Genomic DNA, 19,310 nt, shown 5'->3' on the forward strand with positions numbered 1-19,310 from the left:
CTCATTGTGTGCCACAACAGAAAAGCTGTTTACAGCCACTGTTTTCTAAGAGCTGAGAGCCTCCATCATGGCCACCAGAGGGCATTACAACACCTGCAAACACTCACACAATAGGTGGGGTCAGAGATCAGGGCCCCAGGGTGGCATAAATAGTGCCATGCTCAAGGACACTTTGGCAGGCTGGATTGTTGGTCACGTGGGGGCTTGAACCAATTAAAGCCTCTGATTAAAGGACAGTGTCCTCCTGCTGCCTGTGTGTGCGCGTGTGTGTGTATGTGTGAGAAGCACCTCTGTAAACAAGGAAAGACATAAACAACAGAACCTGCCCCCCCACCCCCCTCCCCCTCTGTAAACATCTGAAGATATATCTGGGATTTAAAAAAAAAAAAGAAAGAAAGAAAAATCCAGTTTTGTCACGTCAAACTCTCGGTGTTCTCTTTTTTTCTGACATGCAGATTGACACCCAAAGTTAAAATAATGTTGTGATCTGTGGCTCATCATGGCTGAGCACACATGTGATTCACTCCTTGGAACTTCAGAGGAACTACTGTCCCTTATCAGACATGTCCCGCCTACACATATATGAAAAGTTGTATTCTAAAATGTTATACATCCATTAAAAAAAGGACTAGCTGACCTAACTATTCAACATGTTTAAAATATAACGGATCCAACTTGTATGATTGTTTTATCATTTCGACCACTGAGGACCAAGTTGGCTACTGCTCTTTAAAACATACAATAATTTGATTTAATATTGCACCATTGTTATGTAAAAATAGGTGTTTTTCTTTCAAATGGTTGGTATACCATTTTGGATAATAAAACTTTTCATATATCATACATCTGTGCACTATAAAGGGGTCGGGGGGTCGGGGTCTGGTAGTGACCAAGGGGTTCGGTGTCTCCCAGCAGCAGCTGCTCTTGGTCTCATAGCGCCGACTCCAGCGAGGAGTCCAGCTGGTCGTCGTGGTGACTGGTGCTGTCGCTGTCGCAGCTCTGCGTGCTAGAGTAGTTAGCAGCCTCCTGCAGTCGTAGCAGCATGTTCATCTGAACACGCAAACAAACAAACAAACAAACAAACAAAGAAACGCCTTAATAACAGAGATTGTGGGTGGAAAACAGAAGACATACAGTATAAAGTATGCAAACATCAGAGAATCAAAGTTTTTAGTAGTTCATTTATTTATTTTTATTTTTTCAATTGTGTGTGTGCTATCTGCCTGTATCTATGTTAGAACGCATTTGTATCACTCTGTGAAGCACTTTAAACTTAAACTACTTGTTTGACCGTGTGCTCTACAAATAAACTTGAGCTTGAACCAACTTTGGTAATGGAAATGTAGTTTGTTGCACTGTTGGATTTGGTTGGTTTAGTTTAGTTGTGTAACAAAAGTCGGATGAGAAAAGTCAGAGTTTCGGTATCAAGACATAAAATAGAGACACAATATTAAAGGAAAAATCAAATAGAGACCTCAGAGAACTACTAGTGATATAAGCCTGCAGTCAGTCTCTAAAGCTGGGCATGACTTTTATTCTCACGCTGTACGGATCAACTGACCGGCCCCGATGTGGAGCTCACACTGACCACTGACAGTTCCAAGACTACATCCTCAACAATTACTCTGAGCTGTTGAACGGGCGTCACGGCTCCCCTCAAACAACAACTGATGTATCGAAAGGTTTCCCCGTGCGGTGGGAAAATTCATGACCCAATCTGTACAGTGTCTGCCCGGCTGCCTGATCATGCAGAGCCCTAAAGCGATCACAAGAACTGCGACCTGGAAAAACTGGAACGAATAGTTTGGTCAAGCGGCGAAAGTGACACCTTCATTTCTGAGTGGTTTTAACCGATGACGAGGAACCAAGGCTTTCCTGCACCTTGGGGACTTAAAGACTGGCAGGGACACAAATAAATCCCTCACCAATTCAGCTTAAAGTTTGTGTTCCTCTCTGGTGAACAACTTATGCTCAGCTTTCCAGGTGTAAAGGAATTGCTGGCTCTCAGATGTCAACATTGTAGCTCTCCCTTTGACCTTCCTTCCTGCTCGTATCAGTGAAAGAACACCTAGTGAGTAGACCAACCACCGCACTTAAAAACACCTATTAAGTCCAATGACTCGCAAACTTTGTCTTTATACGTGAACATGTGGTAGAAAGCCCTTTTAAAGCCTTGTGGTAAATCACCGCAATAAAACTGCAGAACGTCTCATCCCTGCAACAGAGCTAATGGTCTAAATAATGCACAAGTGCTGCTGCAGCTGGTGCATTGCTTCAAGTGTTCCTGAAATGAGCCCCGGCACACCTGCGAGCAAACTGGTCTCGCCTGGACGGACACACACACACACACACACACACACACACACACACACACACACACACACTTGCTAAATCAAGCTGGTTGTTTTTGGATGACTACCCTTTAATTCCTCTTGGGCTGCAATAACCCACCAAATGGAAATTAATTATCTCTCTCTTCTCTCTCACTTTGCCTCTCTCTCTCTCTCTCTCTCTCTCTCTCTCTCTCTCTCTCTCTCTCTGTCTCTCTCTCTCTCACCCCTCCCTGAACAGTTCATCCTCCTGTGTATGTGTGTGTTTGTGCTAAGGTTGTGTTCAGGAGCCTATACCACCTAGCTACTTTATTAGCTTCTCTATTTTTCATTTTTAACTTGGAAAAAGCCAAGGCAAGAGTCCTCCCGGGTTTCTATGGAAACAAGCGTCCTTGAATTGAATAACTGTATGAATATTATGTAATGACATATTTGTTTTATTGAATTGAATCATTTGGTTTGGGTGACAGTTCACATGTTGTTAAATGTCCTAAATGAGCCAGAAGCTCCTTAATGTTAGAGAATAACCACCAGAAGGGTTTTGTGTGTGTCTTCCTCACCAGTGGGTCTCCCTCAGTGTCACTCTGAGACACCTGCTTGGACGAGGCCCCCTCCTTGGACGAGCTGTAGCCTTCGTATCCCACGTCCTCCGGCCTCAGTTGGAGCAGGGACTGGCCGTCCTGCTGCAGCGAGGCGGCGTTCCACGGATACGTGTCGTTCACCCACTTGGACGGATCCTCCCACGCTGCCCTTTTGCCGTACAGCTGCGGGTGTGTCAAAGAGTGGAGGAACAGACATGTGTCAAGAAACAACACTCAAAACAGGTATGTTGGCTTTTTTGTGCATTCCCAATAACCAGCACTACGTGGTGGGTTATGTGTACAGGGACTAACAGAGGAGTCCAACCTCGTTCATGTACAGTATGAGCATCTTGTGATGTGCCAAAGAGTGGTGTGAAGTCACATAAAAATCAGAGCGTGGCCATTATCTTCTCAGTCTCATATCATGTAAACAGCTGTGCCAGTCACAGTGGTGCATGAAGAAAATGGCCGACTCAAGTAAAGCACTTGGAAGTATCAAAAGTAAAAGTACCCATTATGTAGAATGCTTTATTTCAAAAGAATTGCTGTGGCAAGAGGAAATTCATAGTGGCTGGTAACTTTAAAAATTGGGATCCAGAGAGTTCATCTTCCAGTGTTGCCAGGACGTACCTGAAGCCCTTCCCTGACGGCCTCCAGCAGGTAGGGCACCAGGGAGTAGTTCCACAGGTCAGTGAACCACACCCGAGAGCCTTCTACATCCATGGGACAGGACAGGAAGAGACGGGGGCCTGTAGGGACAAAAGAGCCCAGATGCTGAGTGTTAATGTAACCATGTAACTCACTTACACTTTGAATTCAAGCAATATTCAATCATATAATAATAATACTCAATATTTGTGTGTTCAGTAGACCGACACAGGCACCAATATTAGACACCATACAGGCTTCAGTATTGGTCGAAGCCGATACACAACAGTGTGTGTGTGTGTGTGTGTGTGTGCGTGCGTGCGACTGACCTATGGTGACATCGGAGGAGCTGTGTGCCTCCAGGAACCCGTTGAGGTGCTGCCAGGTCTTGGGGATCCAGTCGATGATCTTAATCAGGTCATTGCTGCGCATGTTCTTATGGATCTCCGTCTCTATCAGCTTCCGCCGCAGGAAACGGCCCAGGAAACCTTTGACCGGCTCCGTGTGGTTGGTGCACAGCACCCACCTACGACGGGACGGATGATCAATGGCGAAACCCGGAGCAGAGGAGCTACATGATAAATCGGCTCACCATCAAACCAGATGATGATTTCTACCATCAGAGTAAATAATACGTTTTGAGATTACTTCACTTTACTAGAATAGATTCTTATGGCCCCATGATAAGCCTCCCTCTGATGACTTTATATTTGCCAAATCGTCAGCTAGTCAAACATGCCAAGCAGAAGTGATCCTCAAGTCTATTCATTCTCATTTCAGGCTAATTATCCAAGAGATGTAATTACAGCTCTCCCTGTGGAAGAATGCCTTTAGATTACAATCAGTGAGAAATAAACATGCTGACAGAGGGATGAAGTCAAACACATTATCTGGCAGGTGAGACGATGCAAAGCAAATAGGACGACAAGTCATTTCTCTGTGGAACCCATAACGTGTGTGCAGATTGCAAACAACACACTTGAAACTGTCTAGACATTTAAAGTGTTAAAGTGTGTGTCACGAACCTGAAGTTGTGGTGCAGCTCAAGGTTAGGAGAGGAGGAAACTCCCTGGTTCATGGTCCCAATAACATAAGGGCTGGATGGAGACAAAAACACACACAATTATTATGTCCACGGTCACATCCGAGCTGCTTCACAAAATAACTGCTGTTAGGCCAGTGATGATGGACTTAATCTGAGATGCAGACTTATTCTTAAAAAAGGGTTATTTTGACATTGCAGTTATTTTAGTTAAGACTTCAGGCATTCCCGACTCACCATTTGTGGTACTTGCAGTTGAGGAAGCCGTTGAATATGTCGCTGAGGGAGCCAATATGGTGGAGGTTGTCCAGGATGACCACAGTGGGGAGCTCTGTGTCCGTCTCCTCAGAGTTGCACTGCTCTGCCAGGTTGGACAGGTACTGACGCAGGTCCTGGGGAACAAAGCGTTAATGGGTTTTCATTTGGATGCAGTAGTTTGACAAATAATAGTTCGCAGGGAGCAATATGATCCGAGTCCCTACTATCCTTTTATTTACATTAAACATATGCAGTACAAGTAATGACCAATTGGTTTTCCCCCTTTTAAAAAATGAAAGAACAAAATTGACATCTCCTTCTGTGTGCACACATCATGAGAATCTCCTCTGGGTGGTTGGAAGGCATTCTCGGAGATGTAGACTAAATTGAAGTGCTGCAGATAAGGCGAGAGTGAACGCGCCAGCAATGTAAATTCAAAGGACGATCGCTGCCGCAATGCGCCGAACAAGACTAAACTGCCGCGCTTGAATCCCTCTTCCTACCTTGCTGGAATTCTGGTCCACGTTGAAGCTGGCCAGGTTGCGCTCGGTCACCTCCTGCCCCATCTGGCAAATGATGTACCGGGCCAGCTTGGCGGCCAGGAAGGATTTGCCGGTGCCGCTGGGTCCTGAGAGGATGATGCGACGATGCTCCATCAGCAGGTTGAGGTACCGCTGGATGATGGGCTTCGGAATCAGCGTGTCAAACACCAGGCTGTCTATACTGTTCTCCTTCACGCCTAGGAAGAGGACGGAGGGAAGGAGTAGGACCGATAGAAGGAAGAAAAGAGAATCAAAATGAATGTAGTTATATTTTATATCAGACTGTTAAACAAGGCTCAAGTTAATATATACTTTTCTGCTCCAAACCACTTTGCTTGAGAGTCCAAACCTGGTTTCTACATCAGCTGTAATCCTGAAATAGAAACTCCCCGTTTCCTCGCTGCCGTACCTTTGAGGTTGACCTTGATGACGTTGTTGTCGCCCACCAGGTAGCCGCAGGGCAGCAGCTCAGGCACTTCGGAGGCGTGGGAGCGAACCACCTCGCCCATCCTGTAGCAGACGATGCTGTCTGAGCTGAGACCCAGGCTGGTGAGAGGGTCCACCCGAAACACATACTCCTGCGGGGAGGGAGGGGTTAGAGGACAGTGGGAGAAAAAAAGAACTGCACTATTGATCATGCTTTAAATATAGGCTGTGGTTCTTGTTGGACAACAAGTGTGAGTCCGTTAATCTTACAAAACAACTCAGATGCAACTGGTTTGACTTCAAGTTAAAGTGACATCATTTACGCCCAAAGCCCAAACCGGCCTCCAGGTTTTATGATGTTTCTATAATTCGATATCCCTGATGAAAGCAAAACAAAAATGAATAAATGAATATATGTACAGTAATGGAGACAGTAATGTGCAGGAGCCTTTTCATTTTTACTTAGGTTTCCTCCGATGCACCTGTCACATAATCAGCTTTTCAGAGGCTTCTTCAATTTTTTTGGTAAGTATATAATTCTCTTAAGTTTTTGGAAATCCGGCAAATTTCAAAGACAAAATCCATGGGTAGCATGTGGCATACAAAATCCAATTTCAGGCACTCAAGTGGCATAAAACGCCTATAATAAATATGGGCCTCTGTGTGGCTGTGTGGATACGGCATTTGTAATAAGAACGCATTCATTACCCTTCTCTTCTATTCGTTTCATCTCAAAAAGTAGTCACACTAATTCCTATTAAACACCTTTTTAGAATAGGCACATGACAAATCATCTACTCCACATATACAAACATCAGCGCAGAATTATCAAATTCTTGTGGGCACATGAAAATGAGTATCCAGCTAATTAACAACACCGCTTTGTTTGGTTGGTGTAAGAGCTTTTAAAATATTTTGACAAACATGTCTCACGGCAGACATTTTGGCCTGACATTGGCATGACTTACTGATAAATGGAACGCTAATGTTATCAGTTAGTGTCTGTAGTAATAGAAACCTACTCTTTGCCTAAATAACTGATATCTGTTTACCTTGAAGAGGCGTCGGATGACTCCATCCAGCACATCCCACTTGGTTTTCCCACTCACACCTATAGACCCGATCAGGTACTCCTGGCTTTGTTTACCCTGACGAGTTGTCAAAGTCATTAAAACAACAGGAGTCAGAGCAAGTAAGATCGCAGGCAGAAGGAAAACAGAAATAATGTCAAATCTACGCCCACTGACCTTGGTGGTTTTTGGCCCGCTGCTGATGGTAACCACTATTCGCACACTGCGGCCCTCTTTGCGTAGATTGCCCTCGTAGCTGTCATCTAGCAGAATATCTGAAAACAAAACTTTCTGTTAGGAAACACCACCGACTTTAATCTGCCAGAGCCTTGATTCATTAAAAACAAACCCTCACTCTGCCTGCTGGCAAATTACAGCTGGAAATGGACAAACAGACTCCGAAGTAAAAGATAGCTAATGGGTTCCTTTCATGTGATAATGACTTTTACTTTTAATCGATGTTTTCATGCGGAGCGTTTACTAGTGAGTGCACAGAATGCTAATGTAAGAACCACTGTGTGTTAGGAAATTAAATACAATCTAAGGGAGAGAGACGAGAATCCTTTTAGAAGAATGAGTCAAGGTGGGAAATCACAGGTTCATTTGAGGTATTTGTTGAGAGCTGAACATTTAGTCAGTTGGAGGTTTGGGGATTTGCCATGACAGCAGTGGGACAAAATCGCTAAGCAACCAAGGGGAGAGACAGTTCATTAACCTGGCCATGCATGTAAAGATTTGCATTCATTTGGAGTCGTGTCTCCGGCCACCTTGTCCAACATTAACTCTCTTTTAGCTCTATCTTTAGTCTCCACAAACTCCGGAGGAGAATATGTGGCTCTTTAGCTGCTAAATGCTCCACTATGTTCTCCAGCTAGCCGCCAACTTTGCCTGTCTGTCTGTCTATGGTTTGGCACTGGACAGGTAGCGCACAGTGGGCTTCTAAAGTTTTCCCTCTGAAAACAGCAGGCAAAAACAAGGCTATGCCGAGGGGGAACTGCAGCGGCAGGTGAAAATCCTCTGCGGGTTTGTCACGGCGAGCGACAGCTTTCACATGCAAGTAGTCATGTGACCCACTGTTAATCCAGTTGGACTTATTTGTTTCGCTTCCTGCCACCTTTAACCTTTGACAACAATCACAACAACTCCCACCATAGGTCTCTGTTCATTCTGTATTTTTCCCAGACTCCATTTTGGAGAAGGGAAGGGGGTACTTTGCATGCGGCTGGCTTCCCTCAGCTGAGGGCTCTGTGTTGCGGCGATAACGGCCCGCTGGCCCACTCGTCTTCCCACGCGTCATCGCTCTCGGCTCATCCCTCCATCAATTAACGAGGGCAGAAGTCCTCTGAGAGAGCTGCGCCTTCTATGTTAATTACAGGACAAGTGAGAGGGACAAAACTCTTTCACTCCTCAAACGGAGCAGGCCTGGAGAGATTGTCAGCATGTTCATGTGTGTGTGTGTGTGTGTGTCCTGCTGTGTCATGAGCCCTCGCAGTAGAGAGAGCAGCTATTTCATCATTTCATGCGGCTCCTCTGAATCATTTCCCTCCGCAAACACAATTCTCTCATATTTATTGAGGAAAGTATAGAGAGAGCTAATCCAACTTGATGCCACAGGAAAAAAAACTTCACTGCCCTGAGAGCTGCTGCAGACCATAAAGTGTGTCCTACGGCTTAACCAGACATAAGAACATGGCTCTTACAATGCCACACTTGGAGGTTTCATTCTTAATAGCTGAATGCACCTGCCAACAGCTTTGAAAGAAAAAAATGAGTCCTTCGAAAAACAAAAATACTGTTTCTGGGGGTATTCTGCTGAATACTCAACACTCCTGATTGGCCAGTGAAAGCATTCGGAGACGAATTATTTTCACCACTCCCACACTCACTGCTCGTACTTCTCAGAAAAAAACCCCCTGCAGGCTGCGAACGCTGACTTACACAAACACCAGTGCCGACACTGAACTGACCTGACATGATGGTGTCAGTGATGTTGAGGTTGTTGAGCGACAGCCCCAAGGACTGACGCGAGGAGGACGAGGACGTGCTGGAGGTCTCGGAGGGCGGCCGGGCCGTCTTGACGGGCGTGGCCGTCGGCGTGGCGTTGCCGCTGGACTTGAGGCGGTCGTTCTCCGCTTTCAGCGTCTCAATCTCATTCTGTTTATTGACAAAAGAATGGCAGGTGTTAGTGCCAGGTGTAAACAGGGCCAACAGCAGACGGTCATTCTCCTGCATTCAGGCTGGCCACTGTTGTTATTCTGAATCAGTATTATTGGAATTATGTGCTGTAAGCGGCTTTTTGATCTTCAAGGCCCTCTTTGTACTGAAGGGTAAGTCCCAGATAAGGAGCCTTACATGATCCCCAGATCTGAGCGGGGACTATAGGCTTCTGCAGACAAGGAAATCCACATCCACAAAGATCCACTTAACTGAGACATTTATGGTGATGTTCTTTGAACTTGTGCTTCTTTTAAGAATATGAAATGACGCAGCACCTCTGAACATTATACTTTGAACTGATGGGTGGCATACCAATGCAATACATCAATGAGAATTCTATAAATAAATCAAATCCGTGTATTTGCAGGCAGAACACTTCACATTGTATCTTTTTATTCGGCTTCATGGGCAGTTAAACAACTTCATCTCAGCTTTCTGATGTGTGTTCACCTTGACAGCTTATTCGACGACTGAGACAACGACAAGACATTTATTGATTGTCAGTTTTGGAGATGTTACAGCATGCTGGCTCAGTGTGCTTAGTGATAGCTGGAAAGCTAGCCTCCTTGTATCACTCTTCCAAAAAATTCAGACTTTCAGACATGTTCCTGTGTTTACGCTAAGCTAAGCTCACCGGATGCTGACTCCAGCTTCATATTTACCGGACAGACATGAGAGTGGTATCGATCTTCTCATCGAATTTAAATGTCAAACTATTCCATTAATACTGTAAGTAAAACTGATTTCCTTACTGTCATTAATTATTACATTTTCTTTTTTTGTAGTCATCTTTGCTGGGTCTAGAGGTGACTGCGAACATTTATTCCTACTTTAGTTCCTGAGATGAGTTCCTCTGGTTCCATAGTTTCTGGAACTTATGGGTTGAAAAGGGGCTATAAGGTTTTCCTGACCACCCGAGGAGAACGAAGGCCTGAAACAATATCATGAACTACAATCAAATAGCTAACCTGGAACAGTGTTAGGTGTACAGATATAGTATGAGACTCTATGTCAGTGAGTGTGTGTTTGTTTGTGTGTAAGATCAGCTAGTTTGCCCACAGCCCTCCTGGCGCCCCACTGGTGCCCCACTGGTGCCCCACTGGTGCCCTGTCAGCCATCCACTAACCCGCTGAATGCATTGTTAACTTCCTATCTGGTAGCTGTCATTCTGCAGTGCCTTCAGGGAGGAACGCACCACTTTAACACGAATAAATTGGACGGACAGTGAAGTTTTGCTTTGCTGAAAAAAACTGCAGCACAACCAAAGGTATTTCTTTCTCCATGAGATGCAAGAAGCGTATAAGCATGACTGATGGCATGGCCTTCGTGTTTGGCAAACAGAACTAAAGCCAATTTGAATTTGATATTTAGATATGAGTTCTTCACTACCATGATCTCCTGACAAATGGCTAATTCTGCACGCTGCTCCAGTCTGACCCGTGTCAAACTCAAGTAGAGGCCTCCAGGTCGGTCAACACAAGCCTGACCTGCGTTTAGCCGGAGAGTGCGATCTCACCTGCATGCGGTTCATGGCCTCTCGGATCTGGTCCAGGTGGTGGGCGGAGCTAAGCGCCTCGAGGCGGATGTCTGTGAGCTTGAGCTCCTTCTCCCTCAGCTCGTTCTTCAGCTGGAGGACGATTTCAGCCTCAGCTTCGGTGCATTCGCACAGCCTGCAACCGGGATTACACACAGGGAGTGGGGGGGGGGGGGGGGTCACCTCGAGGGTTATACCAAACACTCACACAATCTGAGAGAGAAAAAGAATACACACTTAAAGGAAACAAGAGAGCGGCAGTTCAGAGGGAAGCTGAAGTCGGCGGTGAAAACCGCACAGGCAGGTTCAGCATGGAGGTGAATGGGGAACGGGGACATTTGGGACAGTCGATCCTTCCCATTTACAATACTCCATCATTTGTTTTAGCAATCTGAAGACATGTTCCAGTTGTGATTGCCTCAATACTTGGCTAGCACGACCACTAACAACTACAGTATAAAAGTTGCAGTTATGTTTTTTGGCGTGGGATACACAGTAGGTGCTATGGTCATCATGATTCAGTTATCTTCATGATAGACAGGCAGAGATCTAATACAATAACTAGAATGAGATGCAAGTCAAAAACACAAGAATCTGTCAGCGGACATGTCCACATGCTCTGGCTGCCACACAGCACAGGGGATGTGCACAGTACTTGCATGCTCGTTGCTGGTTTTGGCGAAATGGACACATGTTGTCCCTTTATTCAGCCTCTTCAGCCTATGTTAAGTTTTAAAGATCCAGAAACTCTTTGACATGCTTTTATCTCATCATGCCCGGGTAACTGTAACTGTAGCATTTAACCAGAGTGAACACATCACCCCTGTGTCAGCCTCTTTACACTGGCTCCCTGTATGTTTTAGAATTGATTTTAAGTCATTTTAATAACTTACAAGGTACTAAATGTACTCAGTATAGCTCTGATCTTTTATCCCCGTACGACCCCACTCCCACTTTGAGATCCTCTGGCAGGGGCCTTTTATCTGTTCCAGACTCTCGGCTGAAGACTAAGGGGGACACAGAGCTTTTGAAATAACAGCCCCAAGGCTCTGGAACACCCTCCCTGAGGAAGTACGGCAGGCTGAGTCAGTGGTTTCTTTTAAGATGTACTTTTATTGCACCACCTTCCTCTGATTTCATTGGATTCTAGTTTTTATTCTGTTTATGGGTTGTGCCATTTTTCATTTCTTTATGTGGTTCGTTTTGTACTTTGATTCTTTTATTGCTGTTTTATGTGTTTCTCTGTTATGTTTTATGTGTTCTCTGCTGACTATGTGAAGCACTTTGTAACTTTGTTTTGTTAAGTGCTATATAAATAAAGATATTACTATTATTATCATTTTTATCATTATTACTGCGACTTTTCATGAACTGGACACTTCAGAGGTCTGTGAACCACAGAGATCATCACCTCTGACATGCCGAGGAGTTCGTGGCATTCAGATGCAGAAGAAAGTCACACCAACACACCCCCCACTGCACACACACTCCCTGGGAGCATGCCACACAGCGCCTATTACCGAGATCTGTGCTTGTAGACCACATGACCATTTTGCTTTTTCTTTGGTGTCCAAATGGGGGAGGACTTGCTATCGCAAACGCACTTGCTACAGCAGGTGGAGAGACGTTCAAGAAAAGGATGAGCAGAGAGGTCAGGAAAGAGATAAAAGAATGGTGAGGTGAGGATTAACAGACATTTGTGAAAACAAAACAAAATAACAGTGAAAAGAATTAAACTTAAATATGAAAAAGGAACAAAACAGCTAACTGTATATGCAGAAGGGGAGAGAATTACCTGTGTATATAAGTATATATGTGTAAAAACTCACTCTGTGGTGGAGGGCGAGGAATGCAGGGTGGCGATGCTGCCTTGCCTGTTGTCGTGCTGCAGTTTGGGCGAGGATGGCAGCGAGTCGGTCATCTCCTCCATCTCGTCATGGGCCGACTGGGATTTGGTTTTCTTCTTGCTGAACGCCTGCTTGAAGGAGCTGCGCAACTGCAAGACGGATAACACAAATACGCAGGGACGAAGACGTCAATATCGCCCACCCACAACCTCTACAGTTCAAAGAGATAAGTTCTGGTGACATCACATCCTGCAAAAAATCAGGAAGTCACTCCGTGCTGTTTCCAAGCAACGGTCACTGTCTGGTTTAGGTAAAGAGGGAGGCAAAAAGCAAGGCCGTAAGTAGAGATGGGAATAAAAGAGGGAGAAAGAGGGGACCAGGCTTTTTTAAAATGACCCTATAAATGAGGCTGAACAGGCAATCAAAATGAACAAGGGGGGCAGGAAAAGGAGAAGAGATGAACACGGGGGCAGGGCAGGGGAGGGGAGGGGAGGGTTGCCGTATTCCATGCGGACGTTTCCAGAAAAAGGGAGAGAAGAAGTTGCTCTGAGAGGGGAAGAAGGAACGAATAAGGGAGCGAAGGACGGGAGAATGGGGGAGCAACCACAGCACACATACAGAAGACACACTGGGAGCCACTGACCTGAGCCGGGATGGAGTCAGCCACCTGAAGACGCAAAACACACCCAACGTTAAGCCACACAAACACACACACACTCTCCTGCTCACTTCAACACACCCTTTTTGACACCCTGTGAGAGGAAACACGGGTGTCCACCACTTAAAAAATGACTGCTTGCCCAAAATGCTTACTGGCATGACAAGGAAGCACATTGTTAAATCTTAAAGCTGCACTAATCAATTGTATAAGGTTGCGGTTCTGAACTTAAAAAAAGCTTGTTGGGTACTTCATGCTACAGAACGACATTTTGATTAACTGAGGCAAAGTTATGACTAAGGGGCCGTGCTTGGAAAACAAATGTTTTTTATATGGTAGTTTAGTGCATTTTGTTTACGAGACCTAAAGTACAGTAAGTGGAAGCAAACAAGCTTAGACGGTAATAAACACATAAGAGAAGATGTTGCATGAAATCAACACGCTTAACAGAACACACAAACACACAGTGCTTTCATTTTATTTCACGGTTTCAATATCATCCAGTGCATTGTGGGTAAGGCTTCAGCTCCCCTGCTACCCTGAGCAGGACAAGCAGCTATAGCGAATGGATAGATGGATGGATTTTAACTTCAATGACAGTCCTCATAATTTCCGTTACCATGCATGATGTTTACAGTTACGATGTGTATGCTGAATAGTAACACAACACTTTGTGAGTCTCTGAGCGGACATTTTTGCCACCTTCCACAGGGAGGTCAGAGGTCACGTACTTCAGCAGGTCACATGCTTTCCTGCCTTATTCCAAGGACTCTACCTATTCATTATGCCATCCTTCCTGTGCCACTCTGTTCGCATGATCTGCTGCTTTTCTGCCCGCTCTTCAGGTTACGTCTCAGTGACCTTAGTTCAACTCTATCCATGTGTGCGGCGAGGCAGAATTTATGCAAATGAATAATTAATTGCTTCTTAAATAAGGGATTGATTTGTATTCATGAGCCTGACTTGAATTTTTTTTCTTGGGGGGGGGGGGGCTCACTTAACACGGCAGGCTAGGGTGTCACTCTCTGAACTTTTGGGCTGTTAGCGTGCATTTCATTTCAAGGGCAGGCGTTTTGCATTGCAGCAGAGTCTGAAAACTGGCTCGGGCTCGGCACTCTTTTGGCTGAGACGGAACTTCTAATATGTCATCTGTCTGACTCAGGGGGCCGCAGCAAATAACAGCTCTCCAGCCAGGGACACTGAGCTGCTATTGTAGAGTGAAGCAACGAACAGCGAAATCAGAGAGAAGGGCAGAGGGAGAGGAGAGAGCTTTAATGGTCGGGGATGTGCATTTTTAGATAATTTGGATTTTTGTTCGCCTTGATTTGTGGGTATTTGTGGACATAGTCCTCAGTAGAAAGGGACATACGAGACGGGTGTTGCGTGAAGCAAATGTCCGAGGCTCGATTGCAAAAGTGCATCTTGGACACAGAGCCACCTTCAAACCTTCAAACTTCCCGTTGAGTAACTGAACTCAACTCAAAAGTACTGACAGCAGACTTTTCTACTTGACACAGAGATTCAACCAGCACTTCTCCAACCTCTGGGCAGCTATTACCCTGTTTCCAAACTGAACTTCAGTATCCATGACGTCAGTGGCCACTTTGCGTCTTCCCAACCTAATTTGCATGCTGCCGTGTATGAAATTCTGAGTGTGTCTCAAGCAATAATTGCAGGGTGGTTGACTCCTCTGCCTGACCCTCATGTCAGCCGTCACCGCTGGATGGCACCTCAGCCACTCAACTGACACTGTCTCAGCACGGTAACCTAGCAACGGGGGTATGATGGCAGGCTGGTGAATGCGCTTTCCAGGACTTTGCAGATGACCTACGGGAATCAGAACATACGAACACGCTCCAACCTCAAAATTGTGGATCGTGAAGGTAAGTGACCGGTTTATAATTGGACCAACCAATTATTAACAGGCGGACTCACAAACACCGACTTTAACACCCATTTCACAAGGGATGAAAGATGGAAGGAAGAAGAATGGAAACACAAATCATAGCAATAAAAAAAATGTATTGTCATTTGGTGGAGAAATGATCATACTACTTTTGATTTGGAGGATTAAATAAAGAGGAGTCGCAACCAAACCAAGTCCTCCTGAGTCAAGCTATATGCAGGTACATTCAGAATATTCATTGGATTCTACCTTTACATTTTAGGGACTTGGCTGCAACAGTACAATAAGCTTTATTTCGTAAATCCACAAAAATGTCTTCATCTATGCGAAGAAGACATTTGATCTTTTAATGCAGACATATGGAGTATATTTGAACTAGCTTAACGGCCGCTGAATAATTCATATGAATTTGAATTAGGAGTCTTTCACCACCAAATCCCCCTCCTAAACAATGACTAGAAACCTGAATGAAAAAATATAAATCTCCAGATGTCTGCTGCGACTGAATGGAAAGGTTTGAGATGAGGACACCTGAGCTGCATAACGTGTAGGGTACAAAATGCGGGTAACGGGTAACTGTTTGCCTGTAAGATTTTCTGGCATTTTCTGCAGTTGAGCCCTTAATTTCTGAGATTTCCTTTTTTGTGTTTGTCCACTTTCTTTTCTTTGCAGCTTTTGTCAGTTTCTTCAGTTTCCTCCACCTACCCAGCTCTTCTTCTTCTTCTTTTTGTCTTCGGAGTCCTTGCCCAGGCTGCCCATGCTGGAGTGACTGGCTGCACTGTTGATACTGGACATACTTTCTGACGAGTGCTGCCGTCTAATTCGCAGGTCTGGAAATGACAGAAACAATCTTCTTTAGTGCACTGAAAAGACACACCTGCAATGTTGACGTCGTGTAAATGTTTTAGCTGGTATTACTCTCTCTTTGAAGTTATAATCCTTAACATTTCAGATACTGAGGTTTAATGCTACAGCAACTTTACAACTTACTGCGTTTACAGCGCAGCCAAACAAACTCATGTTATTTTAATAAAGAAGTCACCCACAAATTATTGCAACCGTGATCTGATTTCAGATCTGTTTTCTACACACATTTTGGATGAGTGATTGCTGTCAGTGCTAACCTCTGTGACAAATGTGTCGCATGTCCTGTAAAAGCCAGCCCGTGTTTTGCCGGTTAAACACTTGTAATGTGAACTAGCAGCAGTGGGAAATGTTGGGTTAGCATTAACAGTAACTTGATACAGCTCTGACACCGCTGTAGGAGAGGCAACGGTAAGCAAAGGGGCTGATATCAATGCGATGAAATGATGCTGGATTACATTCATGCATTGTTTCCACTGGCAATTTGTAGCCAGTGCGGGAATGTCAGACTCCGCCACTGACAATTAAAAATAACTGCATAGTGGGATAATTATTGAATGTAAATACATTGAATGTCTTTTGCTGAAAAAAATGTGGGCCGTAAATAGTATGAAAAGGTTTGATTTCATGGAAATCTTAAGAATTGTAACCTCAGTGTTCCGCTATGTTGGGGTCAGCTTGACTTGAAAAAGCAGCTACGAGGAGGTTGGATACAAAATTGATTACACATCTGATTCAGGTTGTTTCTATGACTAATCAGGGCTTCCCAAAACTGACCTATGCAGCACTTCAAGTATGAGGGGTTCAATTCCCCCTGGGGCCAATCAGGCTAAAAAAATGCATCAGCTCATGGAACAGTAAGGCCTTTAAGGCCTCAAAATATCAGATGACTTGAGAGAAGTCTGGTCCAACATCCCCTGCTGGTTTCTTCATTACCTTTGTGGAGGTGGTCAGGGCCATTGAGCGCCACCTGGATGGCGGTCTGGGCGTCTGTATTCTGAGTCTTCAGCGTGTCTATTGTCTCCCTCAACTCAGCCAACTCAGACTCCTGGAGAGAGAGAGAGAGAGAGAGAGAGAGAGAGATCGTTTTTAAACAAAGGATGACGCACCAAAAACTGTTCTTCTTTTGGCCAAATGTGTGGAAACAACACATGCGCTTCGTCACTGGAAACAAATTCAGAAATCTGGCATTGGCATGGCTTTCTCTGGAAGGGAATGAGAGGCAAAAATGAAGGGAGGGTATTATGAAGAACATAGGAGTCTCCCTGTGGACTTGCCCCAACCCCAGCGCCACCTGCTTAGAATAAAAAAAAGCTCTACTCTGTTGAACCAACACGATCAGATAGAGGGAGTCTCCTATTCTGCCTTGCCCGAAAGCCCACTGGGGGCTGCAGATAGGGTTTCTGCTTTAATTAAAAGTTGGGATGGCCTTGTTTAACAAAGACATCCCACCAGATCCCAGTCTGCTTTAATTTACAGAGGATTAAAAAGCTGCCAGGGCTCGTCAGCACTCTGTGTGTGTGTGTGTGGGTGTGTGAACAGAGGGAAGTATTCATAATTTGTGGTAGGGATATATCTTTGAACATATTGCTGCTGCTGTGTGATCAGCGCTTCAGCGCCATTCCAGCATTTCTGAAACCTCCCGTTGGTAAAAAAAAAAGTCAACCTGTAAGAAAATGGAGAAAAATAGAAGGTCTATTGATAGGAGATCAATGCTGGAGGATTTTTGGAGAATACGCTGGTTTTAAATGGATTTTGGGGCCTTAGGTTCATGGCATATGCTGAACGCTTGCATGCACATGCGAAACTGGGAACTTTTACCTGCCTGTAAAGCAAAAAAGATTTGTAGTTTAAGCAAATCAAACGTCTTTGGTTAAGGTTAGAAGTAAAGTTAGAGGAATATTCAACAACTGAAACTTCAACATGAAAGGCCTACGGTGAAAACGAAAATGTCATAAGTCAGAAACTGAACCTTACAGATAGAAATATCCATTAATCCGCAACCGCCAACCTCCACATTGCTACTTTCCACTGAACTATTTCAATGTCAAACCGCTTGCCTGCTTCTAATCATTTCTCCTCCCTGTAATCCCTTTGCCTTGGAGTTCATATACAGTATATTTCAAATTCAGGACTAAGCTCTTGTACCTTTTGTTCCGCGGTCATGGTGAGGCTCTGCAGGCGGCAGGTCATGTTACTCAGGCTCTTCTCAAAGGCCGCCACCAGGTGAGCCTGCACAGAGAGACACAAACACAGTCTTCAGCTTCAGTTGCTGTAATGTTTTTTTCCTTCGGCAAGAGCTACATTAAAATAGTGAAACATGCACACATGTAAAATACTGCTTTAAACTCCATAGATGAATATGGGCGTCTACCCATGGTAAAATAAGCAGCCAAAATGTACAATACAATAAACACAAATCATTGCTTGCCTGTGTGTAAATCAATATTTATGTTGAATGAAAAAAGAAAAGCCCTCCCTTGAAGAAAAAGCCCACACAGAGAATTAATAAGTTGGGCTGCTGGTTGTCGACGATAGCTTTGAAGAAAGTTTTAGCTGGAGCCAAAGACCACTGAGGACCAAAACGTGTGGAGAGTTTGAGTCACTCTCAGATTTCAAGGGCAAGTTCACATCGAGCATGTTGAGAATGGTTTATTTGAAGGAGCGTTAGCAGCTAGCAGCGGTTCGTATGTTGCATCTTATTGCTGTGAATTAACAAGCATTCATTTGAGCGTGCTTCAAAAACGTCTTTCTGGACTAATACCACCAAGAAAACACTCGGTGCTGAGAGAAAGACGTGGATATCACAGAGAGGGCTGCCCTCCCCGGCGTCATCTGTCACCTGAAGATGCAGAGGCGACATGCTGAAGGACGGCAAATGTTCCGTGACGTCACGCCATCTGCTCTGCCCGACCTGGTTTGTGTGTCTGGATTTGTTTGCGCATGTGTTTTTGGAATATATGTTTATGTCTGAATGTCTGGTGAGGCCTTATGTTCATGGTTGTGTGTCCTTGTGCAAACTCTGAGTCTGTAAAATCTGTGTGTGTGTGCGTGTCTGCTGCCAGCTCATCCTCCCATCCTTAGCTAGAGACCCCGAGACACCTGTCAGGCCTGGTGTGTCACAGAGAGGTGGGCAGCATGCCCAGACAGATCAGAAAAAAATGTCTGTTTAACACACACACACACACACACACACACACAGACACACACACACACACAGACACACACACACACACTCATTTGTATTATTATACTTTCGAGGACTTTATTTACAGAATTTAATTTAATTTCTTCCCAAATGTGCAATCTAGCCCCAAAATATTCCTCATCTTTCTATCCTTGTGAGGACATTAGCATCTCATAAATCTAGAACACACACACACACAC

At 44.7% G+C, this 19,310-nt stretch overlaps 1 protein-coding gene across 1 annotated transcript in view; it reads right to left on the reverse strand.

Annotated features, from left to right (window-relative positions):
* Positions 1 to 418: 418 nt before the first annotated feature.
* The window catches only part of nav3 (neuron navigator 3), a 182,274-nt gene continuing 163,382 nt past the window's right edge, over positions 419 to 19,310 (reverse strand). Inside the window, exons 24-40 of the mRNA XM_070929387.1 lie at positions 18,072 to 18,155; positions 16,860 to 16,971; positions 15,765 to 15,889; positions 12,478 to 12,644; positions 12,169 to 12,237; positions 10,631 to 10,784; positions 8,865 to 9,051; positions 7,075 to 7,172; positions 6,880 to 6,975; positions 5,811 to 5,979; positions 5,363 to 5,598; positions 4,839 to 4,993; positions 4,585 to 4,656; positions 3,889 to 4,085; positions 3,542 to 3,660; positions 2,891 to 3,094; positions 419 to 1,050 (exon numbers count right to left, since the gene is read on the reverse strand). Coding sequence (XP_070785488.1) covers positions 931 to 1,050; positions 2,891 to 3,094; positions 3,542 to 3,660; positions 3,889 to 4,085; positions 4,585 to 4,656; positions 4,839 to 4,993; positions 5,363 to 5,598; positions 5,811 to 5,979; positions 6,880 to 6,975; positions 7,075 to 7,172; positions 8,865 to 9,051; positions 10,631 to 10,784; positions 12,169 to 12,237; positions 12,478 to 12,644; positions 15,765 to 15,889; positions 16,860 to 16,971; positions 18,072 to 18,155 — 2,364 coding nt within the window. The 3' untranslated portion in view covers positions 419 to 930. The remainder of the gene's footprint in view (positions 1,051 to 2,890; positions 3,095 to 3,541; positions 3,661 to 3,888; positions 4,086 to 4,584; positions 4,657 to 4,838; positions 4,994 to 5,362; positions 5,599 to 5,810; positions 5,980 to 6,879; positions 6,976 to 7,074; positions 7,173 to 8,864; positions 9,052 to 10,630; positions 10,785 to 12,168; positions 12,238 to 12,477; positions 12,645 to 15,764; positions 15,890 to 16,859; positions 16,972 to 18,071; positions 18,156 to 19,310) is intronic.

This window comes from Enoplosus armatus, chromosome 22 (genome assembly GCF_043641665.1).
Source record: "Enoplosus armatus isolate fEnoArm2 chromosome 22, fEnoArm2.hap1, whole genome shotgun sequence".
Classification (NCBI taxonomy): Eukaryota; Metazoa; Chordata; class Actinopteri; order Centrarchiformes; family Enoplosidae; genus Enoplosus; species Enoplosus armatus.